This window comes from Ambystoma mexicanum, chromosome 2p (assembly GCF_040938575.1).
Source record: "Ambystoma mexicanum isolate Mex_15411 chromosome 2p, UKY_AmexF1_1, whole genome shotgun sequence".
NCBI classification, from domain to species: domain Eukaryota; kingdom Metazoa; phylum Chordata; class Amphibia; order Caudata; family Ambystomatidae; genus Ambystoma; species Ambystoma mexicanum.
The window spans coordinates 893,820,426-893,833,710 of record NC_090923.1 but is presented as its reverse complement, the minus strand read 5'-3'; the positions used below and the strand labels follow the sequence as shown (position 1 = coordinate 893,833,710).

Below are 13,285 nucleotides of genomic sequence, written 5' to 3'. Positions count from 1 at the left end.
CTTGTCCAGAGAAGAGACAGTACTCTGCATTTTCCAATGAACCCCCCAATGTTCCTGACAAGTTGACAACCTTTGGTCCAGACAATCATCCAGCGAGCGTGTGAACCGAGCAGAGTTATTAGTGTACTTGAAAAGACATGGAAGGGTTAAAGAGTTTGCGTGCCTCCTAGCTCTGACGAACTTCAGAGTCGTTCCATAGTAGCCAATCAAATTGCAAGGCTCAAACAGACCGCGCCTTCTAGCCAGCCAATGAGCCATCACGTAGCACGGAATTGGTGTTTAGCCAGAAAAGGGCAAGGCGACTGGCAAACTCGCTTTTTGTGACGTTCGCTGTGAGCTAGAGCAGTGGGAGGGGGTATGTGCGTACTCCACGAATGTGCGGGGACAGGGTTGTCGGACTTCGTACTCATCAGAACAGAAAGAAAGAAGATGGAGAAGGAAGAGAGGGCATCAATGCCAAGGTGAGAGTGCTGGGCGAAACGACACTACAAACCTGTATCCAGAAGGTGGAGAATATTAGCTGCACAAATTGGGGGAGTATCTGCAGCAATATGGGGAACGGGATAAATGTGACTGTTTTAGTGAGGTGCAAATGTAAGCGCGCTCTCTCTTCAGATAGATGTGCAACTTGAAGTTGCAGGTTCGTGTCGGGTGATGTGTTATTTATATAGTGCCTTAATCCAAAGCGCTTTAGAGAGAAAATATTTACATACAATATCACCCAACCGAAATTGGTACTCATTTATTGGAAGGATGAAAGTATGAGTTGTCCTTGCTGGGTCAAGGTTTAAGGTCCTTATAAATTGGACAACCGCTAAAGCTAATGATGGATTTCCCGCCAACCATCTCTGCCACAGATTTTCACTTTTTACAAATGACAAAGAAAAACAAACTCTTTAAAAATAGGTACGTGTCTTGACAACCAATTAGGACAATATGTAATTATGTTTCAAGGTTTCCAAATAGTAAGGGTTATTACAAAATCTTCAAAAACCTGAATCAATCAAGTGAGGATTATGTCTTCTTATGATCTCTCCTATCAAATTACTGTTATAACGAAACCCACAAAATTCCATCCATGCAATAGGACATGTAAAAAGATTAATATGGCAAACCAGAACACCAAGCTGTTTGTGTTCATACTTCATGTATGTAAGGGATTTAAAATAATGACAGGCTTTCAAGGTTTTGATCCAATCCCGCTTTAACAAGGTTCCTTTGACCTTAGCCAGATTATCCTGAAGATCCTCCAGAGTTTGACAAAGTTCTGTCAAAACATTTCCACAATACACATTAAAAGTGTTCACACCGATTTTTAGGCACTGCACATCCCCACAGCAATATCAGAGTATAAAGAGACCGCTGGTGGATTAAGAAACCTGTTATAGAAGTGTATTTCCACTTTGCTTTAGCCTCAAGCAAGTTCATACCCAATTCAAATCGTATAGCCTCTGTGGGCCAGCAATGGGTATTTGTAATACTCTGCGTCACACATAGCTTTCTAATGTATGCAAGGTGTCAACGGTCCAAAGTTGTAGTACGTCAATGCCGTAAATAAGCTTAGGGACAACCTTGCCCTCGAAAACGAGGGATACCAAAGAAAACATACAATATTTTATTTTAATTTTAAGCATCTGAGATGTCAAAATTGTGGCCTTTTGCAATAACCATTCACCAGTTTGCTTCTTACATGGTGTAACAAGTATAGTAAATCCAAGATAAACAAGGCTCCCAACAGACTCAAGACACTCCAAGTTCAGTTTCCATGAGAAGGACATCCTACTATTACGCCTTACTATTGTCAAGATCTTAGTCTTACTAACATTAATTTTCTGCGAATTGGCAACAGCATACTCTGCGAATGCTGTGATCAGTCTCTGTAGGCCTATAGTCGTTAGGTCAAACAATAAAAAGTCATCAGCATAAGAGAGATAGGTAATACTATTGTACCTAGTTTGGGTGGAACCAGCAATTTACCCCGGAGCCAGCCCTCAACATCCGACACAAAAAGATTAAAGAGGCTGGGGGGCAAAATGCACCCCTGCCTCAAACCTGTACGAGTGTCTATTACTCTGGATAGTGTTCCGCACTGGTCCAATCTAACTTAGATTTTTGTCCGCTCATGCAACCCCAGTATTAATCTCAAAATGTCAGGGCGAATGCCCCAATCGAGCAGTTTATGCCATGGTGGATTTCTGTTTACAAGGTGAAACGCAGAGGTTAGATCAATCAAGCCCACGTAGACCTTCTACTATCACCCCCAACCAAACCTTCTCTTGAAAGAACTTAAAGATGAATCCATTCAGGCTGGTGCATGCATCTGCCTGATGCCTGTCTGTGGCTTCCTGATTCTGCCAATTCCCACTGCCCAGTCTTCAAGATCACGTAACAATAGACTGGCAAATATTTTGCTATCAGCGTCCAATATAGTTATTGGACAATAACAACATGGATCTGATGTCGAACCCTTCTTTGTATAGATTGGCAGAATATAGGATGTATGCCACAATAGCGAAAAAAAAGTCCTGATCAATCACATCCTGAAACAGGGGATTAGAATAGAGGCCCAGAGGGCCGCTTCACCTTTAGATTACAGATTCAACATGTTGTTTGGTCCCGGGTCCCTTTAATTACTAGATTTAGCTATGTTCTCCTCTATAAGCTGTATATCACAATTAGAAATATCACAAGAAGCCTACTAACCAGGAACTGACTTATCAGAGGTAAATTACTAGTTTACGTGGATAAAAGAGCTCCATAGTGCTTAATGCAGTCAGCTTCTGCTACCGCATTGACCTGCATCACTGCTTGGCTACCTTTCAATGAGTTTAAAACTCTCCCGAAGTTACCAACATCATTATTCCTCAACAGCTTCAGCATTAGTTCTGCGTCCTGCTGATATAAATGAGGACGTTGTCATTTACACTAGTTTTTAAAACCTGCCTTAACGTGATTAATTATCTTTTTTTTTTTTAACCATCACTGAAATCTTCCTTATTGATATTTTTCGAATAGTTTGCCTCATAACATGCTTAACTTCCGCAAGCTTTATGTCAAATGCATGTGTATATTTAACTGGCCTGGCTGTCTGTACTTTTTTACAATTTCGTAAACACTTCTGGCTCCCAACCTGGAATGTCTCCTAATTAACCAGGGAAAATGGAAGCTGTTCCAATTCAAATGTGATCCTTTTAAACACCCCAATCAAAGTATCATTGCATGTTGAAATAGTGCCTTTAGTCCAGGTGATACGATTCCCGCCTGGGTTTAGCTGCGTATTAATAGGACCACTCCGAGATTTGGTTGGCTCCCGGATTTCCAGTAAAAGAAATGTTCACTCCATTGATTACAATCGATAACAAGTTGCGAACACCTAGCCGATGGTCCACACATATGTAATCGATAACTGATGGACTGGACCGCTGTGCCCCGTGAACTTCTAGGTTATGTCTCCATTAAGACTAATATTCAGTTTTAACAGGCAGAGAGCAGTAAGAGAATTTGTCCACTTTAAACCATTTTTCCCCCTTACTGGTTTTAGCATCACAATTATGTGTGTTGTGGGAATATCATCTTCAGTGGGACAGGTAGAATTCAATTCTCCAGCTAGATCAACATTCAAGCTTCTGCAGTTATGAACAAAATCAGGGATAACCTCAAGAAACCTATCGAAATCAGCCACACCAACATGCCAGTATATATTTAAAAATAAGATCATCATAGACGTCGTTCCAGTCTGTAAACATACTTCGATGGCATGAGTCTTCTCCTGCAAATTACTATCTTTAATATATGAAAGCAAGGGGGTTGATTTTATAACACACATCAAGGCCCCCGATTAGACAGCCTCCTCCATGAGTGGTTGGCTGTAAATGTATTCTAAAATTACACAGGATGATAGCCAAGTTTCCTGAAACAACATAACTGCATGTATCTTTAAAGCTGAACCCAAGGATGGATCTGTAAAGAAATGTCATTGTCCACGTGAATTGCACGATAATACTGAAATAGTTGAATTCTTACCAATATGTGGTTTTCATTCCATGACTATCCTAGTTGAAACCAATGCACCAGGAATCCATGAACAATCCGTAATTTCCATTGATTGGTGGTCTCTCCACCACCTATTGCACCCTTAGGTACAGTGGTAATGGCATTATTCATACAATTTACCCTGAGTTTGAACCTGGCAGTAGGTGTTCACAAAGAATGATCTTGTCCATACTCCCGAACATCAAAGCCCATAAACTTTAAGGGTGATGTCTCCCTTATAATGGTCCATATTATATCCACAATGACACGAACAGTTTGCTCTGGATCCAGAAATACGACTCTATCAATGTCTTTTGTAGAGATTGCCCTCAAGTTTGCCTTCTCAGCAAATACCGCCAATATACATGATCGATTCAAAATCAGTCACATCATCCCATTCAAGCCACTTCACCAAGAGTCTATCTGGGCATAATTCCTGACTCAGCTTCGAATCACCTCAAGGGTCGTTAATAGGCCCACCTGGGATGCCTGTTTGCATAGGCTCATTCGCACCTCTAGGTGGTTTCTCCATGCCAAAAGCCAGCCGCAGAACACTGGTTGTGGGAACTGACCCGTTATTTAACTGTTGACATCCAATAATGTTCTGTTGTTGATCAAACAATACTGATCTAGCTGATCTCAAACCATTCCCCCCTCCCCCAAAAAAGTCTGACCCAATGGTAGACGACACTCCATTGCTTTCTATACCCAGGAATTGACACCAAACAAATGGGTTTGTGCTCCTTCGGCCCAAGCGCAGTACATTGAAGACCTGGATTTTCAGAACAGACCCCTGTTCTCACAGCCCCGACCCATGCACAATCAACCCGTTCAGTTTGAATAGCCTTAGTAACTTTTCCTTTAAATTCAATCCCAACCCCAAATGTCTCATCGGGTAGACAAAGATCCTTGCGGCTTTCGGTTTGTATGGCACACGTAACTTTTCCATTAGTGTTCCCCTATTACTGCATTCCAATTGTGCAACAGAGGGACACCCTTCATCCCTATTTGGTCTTCCAGATAAGTCTGAGTGGCATCACTCTATTAATACAAACATCACATAAAATAGTATTTGCCTTGGGACACAAATCACCCCCTAATCTAGATTCTCCAAAGTTTAAACTAGTCTGAACTGCAACAGAATGTTTACTAGTCTTTACAGGACCATCTTTTGATGATTGCACAGGCTGAAGGATACCACACAAACTTATCGACCCAGCCAAGATGGGTGCCACTTGTTTGGACTGTATCGCATTAAATTTCCCTGCCGATTTGACCGTTTATCCATGGCAACTGGAGTCAGACACTGACGCATAGTTGTCAACTTGGCCAACCTCATCATCTGTCTGGCGACAAAACTGTCTTTTAGTCATGCTAGAAGTATCCTTAGAGTTGTTGTTCTATGCAAACGATTCCTGTATGGTTAAATTCCTAAGGAATTTTCTAGAAGATCTTCCTGATTTAGAGATTTTAGCATTCTTTGCTTTGGTAATTGTTTTTTAAGATGTTTTGTTTTAGCAAGAGATTTTTTACATACAAGCTCCATAACTTGCACAGTTTTCTGCTTAGAGCCGACATCAGGCGTGGGGGAACGTTTCCTCAACTTACACCGGCAGAGAATCAAGAACCGTAATAGGCTCAACAAACCCACTTGAAGTACTAATATCCACTGTGCCGATATTCTGAGGAGGGCCTGAGTCCTGTTGGAGGATCGAAATAGCCTGAGAAGAGTCAGATCTCATTATCTCCAGCTCCAGATGTAATAGAGATCTCAAGTCAGACTCATGTGCAGCAATATCCAATTTCTTTATAATTGCCTGCAATAAAAAAGTATGTGTTTTAACGTCTGTGTTGATATTTTCAAAAAGAGTTGCAAAGGTGGATAATACATAGTTAAGAGCCACCAAAGCTCGTCCAGCGCCACCATCTACGTCCAATGCAGATTACTCAGTTAATGTGGGTGAAATCCTTGCAGATCTTGGCAAAGGAGTTAGTATCTAAGAGGACAATGATCAGCCATGTCATCCGAATATATAGAGTTCAGTGAGTGAATGTGTAATTGTGTGTGTGCGCTTAGGTGTATTGATGGAGCTGATTCTGGTTGTTAGAGGCTGCGAAAATGTTGCCTGCTTCTAGACAAGGTGCGAAATAGGCATACGTGCTATGAGTGTGTAGCAGGGGTGCAACGAAGCCTACATTTTGCGGGTGGCTAACTGATGATGGGAGGGGCAACTTCAGTAACTGGGTGGGCGAAACCTGGAGGCTCTGTCCCCTCTGTTCTACCCCAAGGGTTGTCTGGCGTGGGGCCCAAGTATCTATCAAATGGTATATTTTAAAGCGCAATTTGCCAGTGAGAATGACAAAATGATTGGATTTGAAGATAACATACATATTTATTTGCTTTGATATTTTCTATATCTAAATCCCAGGTATTCGATCAGGCATCACCCTTTAAGCAAAAGCGACCACCAGGGGACCAGGCGGAAGTACAGTGTGCCACTAGTCCAACTTCAACATGAGATACAAACCATACATTTCTGTTCATTATACCAGTATGAAAACATTTTCACGCTGGCTGTGCCCATACATTTCCATTCTGGTAGAACAAAACTATGCCAATATTCCCATACATTAACATACTTATAATGCTAGTAATGATACTATAAGAAAACACGTCCCTCCCAGTAAATAAAATGTCAAGACACAGTAAGAATTGACTAGACTGGCTGCACTGAAATGCCATTCTAGCCATATAACATATCATGCTTACGTTATTATGGATGTCCACTAATATCTTGTGTTGAGAGACATCCGCCTTTCCCTACCCATCCCTCCTGCCATCAAACACCCCACCCTCTACCCCCCAGAATCAGCTCCTTGGACCAGCATTTCACCCAAGTGCACAGACACAACTACACATTCACTCACTCATTTAAACATTCCATTCACCATACACTCTGAGTGACTGGCTCAATTACATACACACACATTCACACATTCACACATTCACACATTACATATACACTCCTTGCACACAAGCATACATATATAATGAGTTTACATGCAACACCCTTTAACAGTGCTGGTTTCAGAAAAGGCTCCCCTCGCCTCTCTTGAAGCCTTTCTTGAAATTAGCAACTTTAAAATGTTGCTGCGTTAGTGCAAAGAATTTTTTATGCGCTAACACACAGTATCACTTTAAAGCTGCTTGTTTCAGGAAAGGCTTCTCTCCAGTCTCTGACTAACAAAATGCTAGGTGCGGAAGTCCCTTCCCCTCACCTCATATTTCCGGATAGCGAGGGGATTGAAGCATGTTTAGCGCAATAGCGTTGGGAGCCTGGTGTGCAGGTACACGCAGCGCTGGAAATGGAAGTTATCAACTGTGGGATCCCACCAGCAGGGGAAGGGGAGAGGGTAAGTAGTGGGGTGTTGGAAATTAGGGGGGACTCGGGATTCTTTTTGCTGCCGCCCCACTGAAATAAACATTTCCATTTGATGAATTGATAAATGAACAACTGGAAAATAACCCATGAAAGGAGAAGCGTTTCCGAAAATGTTGCAAGTAAATGATAAAAAGGTGCACAGCTTTTAAACATACAAAGCTGCAATTAAATATTTATTTTCAACAGAGTACAAACCTAATGGGCATGTTCACACAAGTGTTTTGCCCAGACGTTTCAGCGCTGGGTGCACGGGTAAACTTAAGTATTGGTCTGTGACATGAGAGCAGCCTGCACTTCGAGAGATTGGATTCTGTGGCAGAGCCGACCTAATTTAATCGACCTCCGACGGATGACATGTTAAGTACCATTCAAAACGGGGTAATCCCACAGTGGCTAGAAGCTGGAGAGGTCTACCTTGAAGCACTATATGAGACCACAATATTACATTATCTTATCAGAGCTCCCACACTTCCGTGGCCATTCACGAGAAGGGCACCCTTTTCTGTTTTCCCCCTTTTGGATTCTGGGATTTGTATTTTTTTCAAACAGGAAAATAAATACAAGAAATCCCAGAAGTCAAAGCAAAAATAGGACTGGGTGCAGTGCTGGAAATGAGTAAAAATGTACTAAGGGGAACCCGCTCATCCTTGGAAGGGCGGTGGGGATATCGCTGGGGGCATGTCCCCAGGCTAGATCACGCAGTACAGTATCTCTTCATAGAACCCAACCCTGGTTATTTGCATAAAAGCAAAGAGCATCATGGGAACATTAGGATGTCCCATTTTTGTCTTAAAGTGATTCCGTAAGAAACCCTCTGCGAATAAATGGAAGTTGGGCTCTGTGCAGTTTTGATTGGTCACACTACACACCCTAAGTAAAACAAATGTCTGTACATTGCAGAACATGTATACCAGTTTGGTCAATTGCTACAAGTATGTGAGGCTTTGGCATTTTCTGTATTTAGTTTCCCTTGCTGAGTCTACTGAAAGTTCTGCCTGCTTAAACGGTTGCTTGTGCGTGTGATAACCCAGCTTCAGGACAGATCTCGCAGAGAGGATCCTGTTCTGAAGCCGTGTTATCACATGGGCGTGCAACCCGCGCTTTAACGAGCAGACTGCTTTCGGAATACTGCAGCGCTGCAGAGTCTTCTGAAAGCCACCTGCTCGTTAAAGCATGGGTTGCGCTTCTGTGCGATAGTGCGGCTACATTCTTAGAATTTGTGTAGGTGATGGTGGGGTGGGGAGGTATTCTCCTCCAAGTAATGTGTGTGGGAACTGATGTTATGGTGCAATGTTAAGCACATTAAGCCACTTACATTTCTCATAAAAATGAGAGGGTTTTAGGACAAAGTGTATGTTTCTCTTGGTAACTCCCAGCATGCTAATACTTTATTTTGCTTTGTCAGTTGCTAATTCATTGTGCATGTCCAGCTGCAATACCATTTAAGCCAGATTGGTACTATGGTGGAAGTGCCCTTGATGTGTTAATTGGCAGTCAGAAGTTAGGCCCCAGTTGGCCCTTGAATTTTTGCTGTGTCATAGTGTAACCTGACATAGCATCACTTAGCCAAAGGTCGTATAAAATGGCAGGGCATAAAAGCAGGAGAAAGAATGTTTTGCATGGATATAACCAGATAAATGTGACCAAATGTGATGTTTCCGAAGTAAACAATGGTTGTCCCCAGTCGTTAGTGGGTGGCCTGCTTGTAAATGTTTAGTAACAAGTACTACCTTGAAATAATTCTGCCCATCACCCTAACCAACAACACATCTTGACACAAAACTCCAGCAACAAAACAGGTTAGTACATTGGAACATGCACCACTCAAAAGTCTGTGTCTACACTACATTTCCATAAGCACAGCTCTCTGCATTCTCATTGCCACAGTTGCTACCTCTCCTGTCCCCTCCCAGATCCTCTGTATGGCACTGGCTTCTCACTTCATCTCTAAAACTCAGGACATCCTGTCCTCTCTCTCCTCCTTTCCCCTCTGTCCCCCCACCCACTGCTCTTACTCTGGCCTCTCTGCAGCCCTCTCCTTTTCTGCCTTTCCCCTGTTCTCCACAGACAAGGTTGCTAGACAAGTCCGATCTATGAAAGTCTAGTCAAAACAGGTTCACCCCTGTTCCTCCAAAACTATCAAGGACCACTCCGACTCCTGCCCTGGCTGACTTCTGCAATCTCTCCTTCGCCACTGGAGTCTTCACATCTGCCCTGAAGCACTCCCTTGTGCACCCCCCTTCTTGAGTACTCACGGCCGACCCATCCTGCCCGGCCAACTATCACCCTAACTCCATCATTCCCTTCCTGGGCAAGCTCCTGGAGAAACTGGCCATCTCCCAGCTTAATCTCCACACTGAATCTGCTGGCTGTCTTCATGATCATCAGTCTGGCTTCAGAGCTGCCAGAAGCACGGAACTGCTCTCCTGACCTGCTCTCCAACCTTGACTCTAGCACCCCTTGTGTCCTCATCCTGTTTGATCTCTCTTCTCCTTTGACACTGTCAACCATGACATCCTGCTCAACTGTCTCAGTGATAACCTGGGTATCACTGGTCAGGCTCTTGCATGGCTGACTTCTTTCCTCTCCAAATCTGCATGCTTCTACTCTCCGCCCTCTGCAACTTATCCAGTACAGGACTGCGAGACTTGTACTTGACATCAAGCCCAGGGATCATATCTCTCCAGGACTGAAATCTCTGCACTGGCTCCCAGTGGCTGCGAGGATTAAGTTCAAAACCCTCTGCATCGTCCACAAGGCCTTCTGGGGCCTGGGGCCTCATTACCTTCAACTCTCTCTCCCTAAATACCTTCCTTCTCGAGCTCTTCTCATCTACATCAAACTCCCTCGGGGTCTGTCGCTTCTCCAAGCAACGAGTTGGTGGTAGATATCTTTCTTCGGCTGGGGCCTCCCTCTGGAACAGCCTCCCTGAAACTGGAGGAGAATCCTCTTCGGTTCCGGAACCACCTCAAAACCTTTCTCTTTGCTTCTGCTTTTTCTCCTCCTCTCCCTTGCTGACTTCCTGGCTGACACTGAATTTGCACTGGTGACCTGGTCACCCAAATGGAGATTATTGGTATTATGCCATCCATTCAATCTTTCTCGGTGAACGGTCCCATAATACCACATTGATCGATAGTCCCACTTTCTGTGCCGAATTACAAATCATCGAGCATCTAAGAGCAGTGACTCCCGACGCTACCATACACAAGACTCAGGAGTCTGAAACCTCGGGGGCTACTATAGACACTATTAATTAGTGTTTCCCAACCACAGCTGACCATATTGCCAACTGCATATAAGCGAACAGATGTGAGGATTTATCACAAGCCACGAAGGTGGCTGCTCACCATCATCTCTCTAAGGAGTTACAGTGTCCAAATTGTCCCGATGATTATGCGTATCGCAGCCGACAGATACAAAGCACCCATGGGGAACCAAGTACTCAAAGCAAGTCTATTGGGAGAGTATCTGTGAGAACAGTTTTGAATCCACCCCCTCTCAATGCACCCTTAAATATTTACTGCTCAATACGAGATCCCTCCTGAAACACGCCACGGAGGTGCTCTCCATTATTGAAGACCTTGATCTCGACATCTGTGCGTTAACAGAAACTTGGAGCCATGAGGCAGCTGATCCCACACAATCACTGGCCATTCCCGAGGGCTACTACATGATCAGACAAGACAGAGTCCAGAATGGGGGGGTGGGGAGGAGGAGGGTGTAGCACCTATTAGAGCTAGCCTGAAAACATGGGGAAAAAAAATTGACATAATTCCAGGCTCAGAGATCATTCTTACCAAAATAGCTATTAGTGCTGAAACCACCCTGAATATTCTTTTACTTTATAGAGCCCCCATAAACTACCCCTCTTTTCCCATTCTTCTTAATAGTATACTTCTCTCCTTCCTGAAACCAGATACCAAATTGGTCCTGTTGGGAGACTTTAATCTCTGGTTAGGCAGCGACTCCAAGACAATGGTAAACACCCTTGATGCTCTAGGCTTTTGCCATCATGTCAGAGTCACCACTCATATTAAGGGTCACACCTTAGATTGTGTCACCTCCCTGAATGTAACAGTGAGTAATGTGGATGTGCAGCCATGTCCATGGTCAGACCATTTTAGCATATGCTTTCATTCTCAATTAGGATTTTTAAGTAAAAATCCTCTCACCCAAAATCATATGTAACCAGTAGAAGTCATAAAAACTTGAATAAAGGTTCCTTGGGTTCCTGGGCAGAGTCTCTGAACACGGATATAGGAATGCTAACCAACCCGGAAGACATGTCAGCTATAATGACAAATTCTTTAAAGACAATCACAGAGAAGCTTGCCCCTTCTAAAACTAAAATGAAAATAACAGAATACAAAAACAAATGGTTTTCCAAGGATCTGTTAGATCTTAAAGCTAATAAAAAGAAACTCTATCATTCGTGGCGAAATGATAAATCTCCAAGCAACTTACAAGCATATAAAATCACAGCTGCTGTTTTTAAAAAAAGCGGTTATGACAGCTAAAAAGGAGGCTTTGAACGATAGAATTAATAATGCTAAAATCCAACTCTAAGGAGCTCTTTAAAATTCTAAAAGAAAAAACACACACCACAGGATCTATACAAGATCCGATTGGATTTCGGTACACCATTCTTTATTTTTAACAATCAGCCATGTCCAATAAAATAGAAAAAATCAAAGAAATAATTGAGATACAAAAACTTGCCCTGAACACAATAGGCCAGCAAGAAAAGATACATTGCCGGTCAGATAAGGAGAAAGATCCACCCACTTTTAAGTTGGCAAAAACCATCAGCCAACTTAAAAGCACCAGTTGCAAAGGAGACCCTCGTTCTTCCATCATAATAAAAGAATGTCTACCTATTCTTATCCCGGCACGAACGAAATTTGTGAATGCCTCATTTCAGACAAATTTAGTGCCTGACAATTTAAAAAATGCCTGGGTCACGCCCCTTCTGAAAAAGCCTAACTTGTGCCCGTTAACATCTTCCAATTATAGACCGATTATGTATACCGCCTTTCTTTTGACGATCTTAGATTGAGTCGCGTATAATCAAATATCGGTATTTCGGAACAAAACCAAATCCTGCACAAATACCAATCATGGTACTGGGACAGCTCTTCTGGCCCTTAAATCTCACCTTATTCAAGGGATGGATAAGGGCAGGATTGCTCTCCTGATGATCCTAGACCTCTCCACGGCTTTTGACCTGGTGGACCATTCCATTCTGTCCACCAGGTTAAGAGAGAACGCATTATTTTCTGAAGAGGCAATCCAATGGTTATCCTCTTTCTTGAAAGACAGACAAGAGTAGTTAGTGAGTCGGCAGAAGCTGACCCCATGCTCCTACTGTATGGAGTTCCCCAGGGAGCTTGCTTGTCACCATATGTTTATAACATCTTTATGTCCTTCTTCCAGATGCTGGAGGAGGAGGGGATCATATTTGCTAACTATGTGTCCTACCCATCTCGGGCATACACCAAAAAGATGAAGCTCTCATCAATAAAATCTACCTTAAAATCCCAAACTGAATGGTCTCCAATGGGCTGGCTCTGAATAGCGCCAAAACCGAATTTGTGCTGGTGGGCACTCCCAGTAAATTTTGGATAACTGTGTCATTGGGATCCTGCATAAGGTTAAGACTCTAGGCGTGTACCTGGATAAACACATGAATATGAATGCCCAGGTGAACAATCTCGTCTCTTCATCCTCATACTTCATTAAACTCTTCCGCCACCTTCGTCCGCTGATCCCAGAGAAAAATGCAGAAACACTGGCAAGGGCCTTTTATT

At 43.0% G+C, this 13,285-nt stretch overlaps 1 protein-coding gene across 2 annotated transcripts in view; it reads left to right on the top strand.

Moving 5' to 3' along the window:
• Nucleotides 1–266: 266 nt before the first annotated feature.
• The window catches only part of HIF3A (hypoxia inducible factor 3 subunit alpha), a 194,382-nt gene continuing 181,363 nt past the window's right edge, over nucleotides 267–13,285 (top strand). The window contains exon 1 of one of the 2 annotated variants that reach the window (XM_069644592.1): nucleotides 267–461. In XM_069644592.1, coding sequence (XP_069500693.1) covers nucleotides 358–461 — 104 coding nt within the window. In that variant the 5' untranslated portion in view covers nucleotides 267–357. The remainder of the gene's footprint in view (nucleotides 462–13,285) is intronic. The other variant, XM_069644595.1, reaches the window with a different exon arrangement.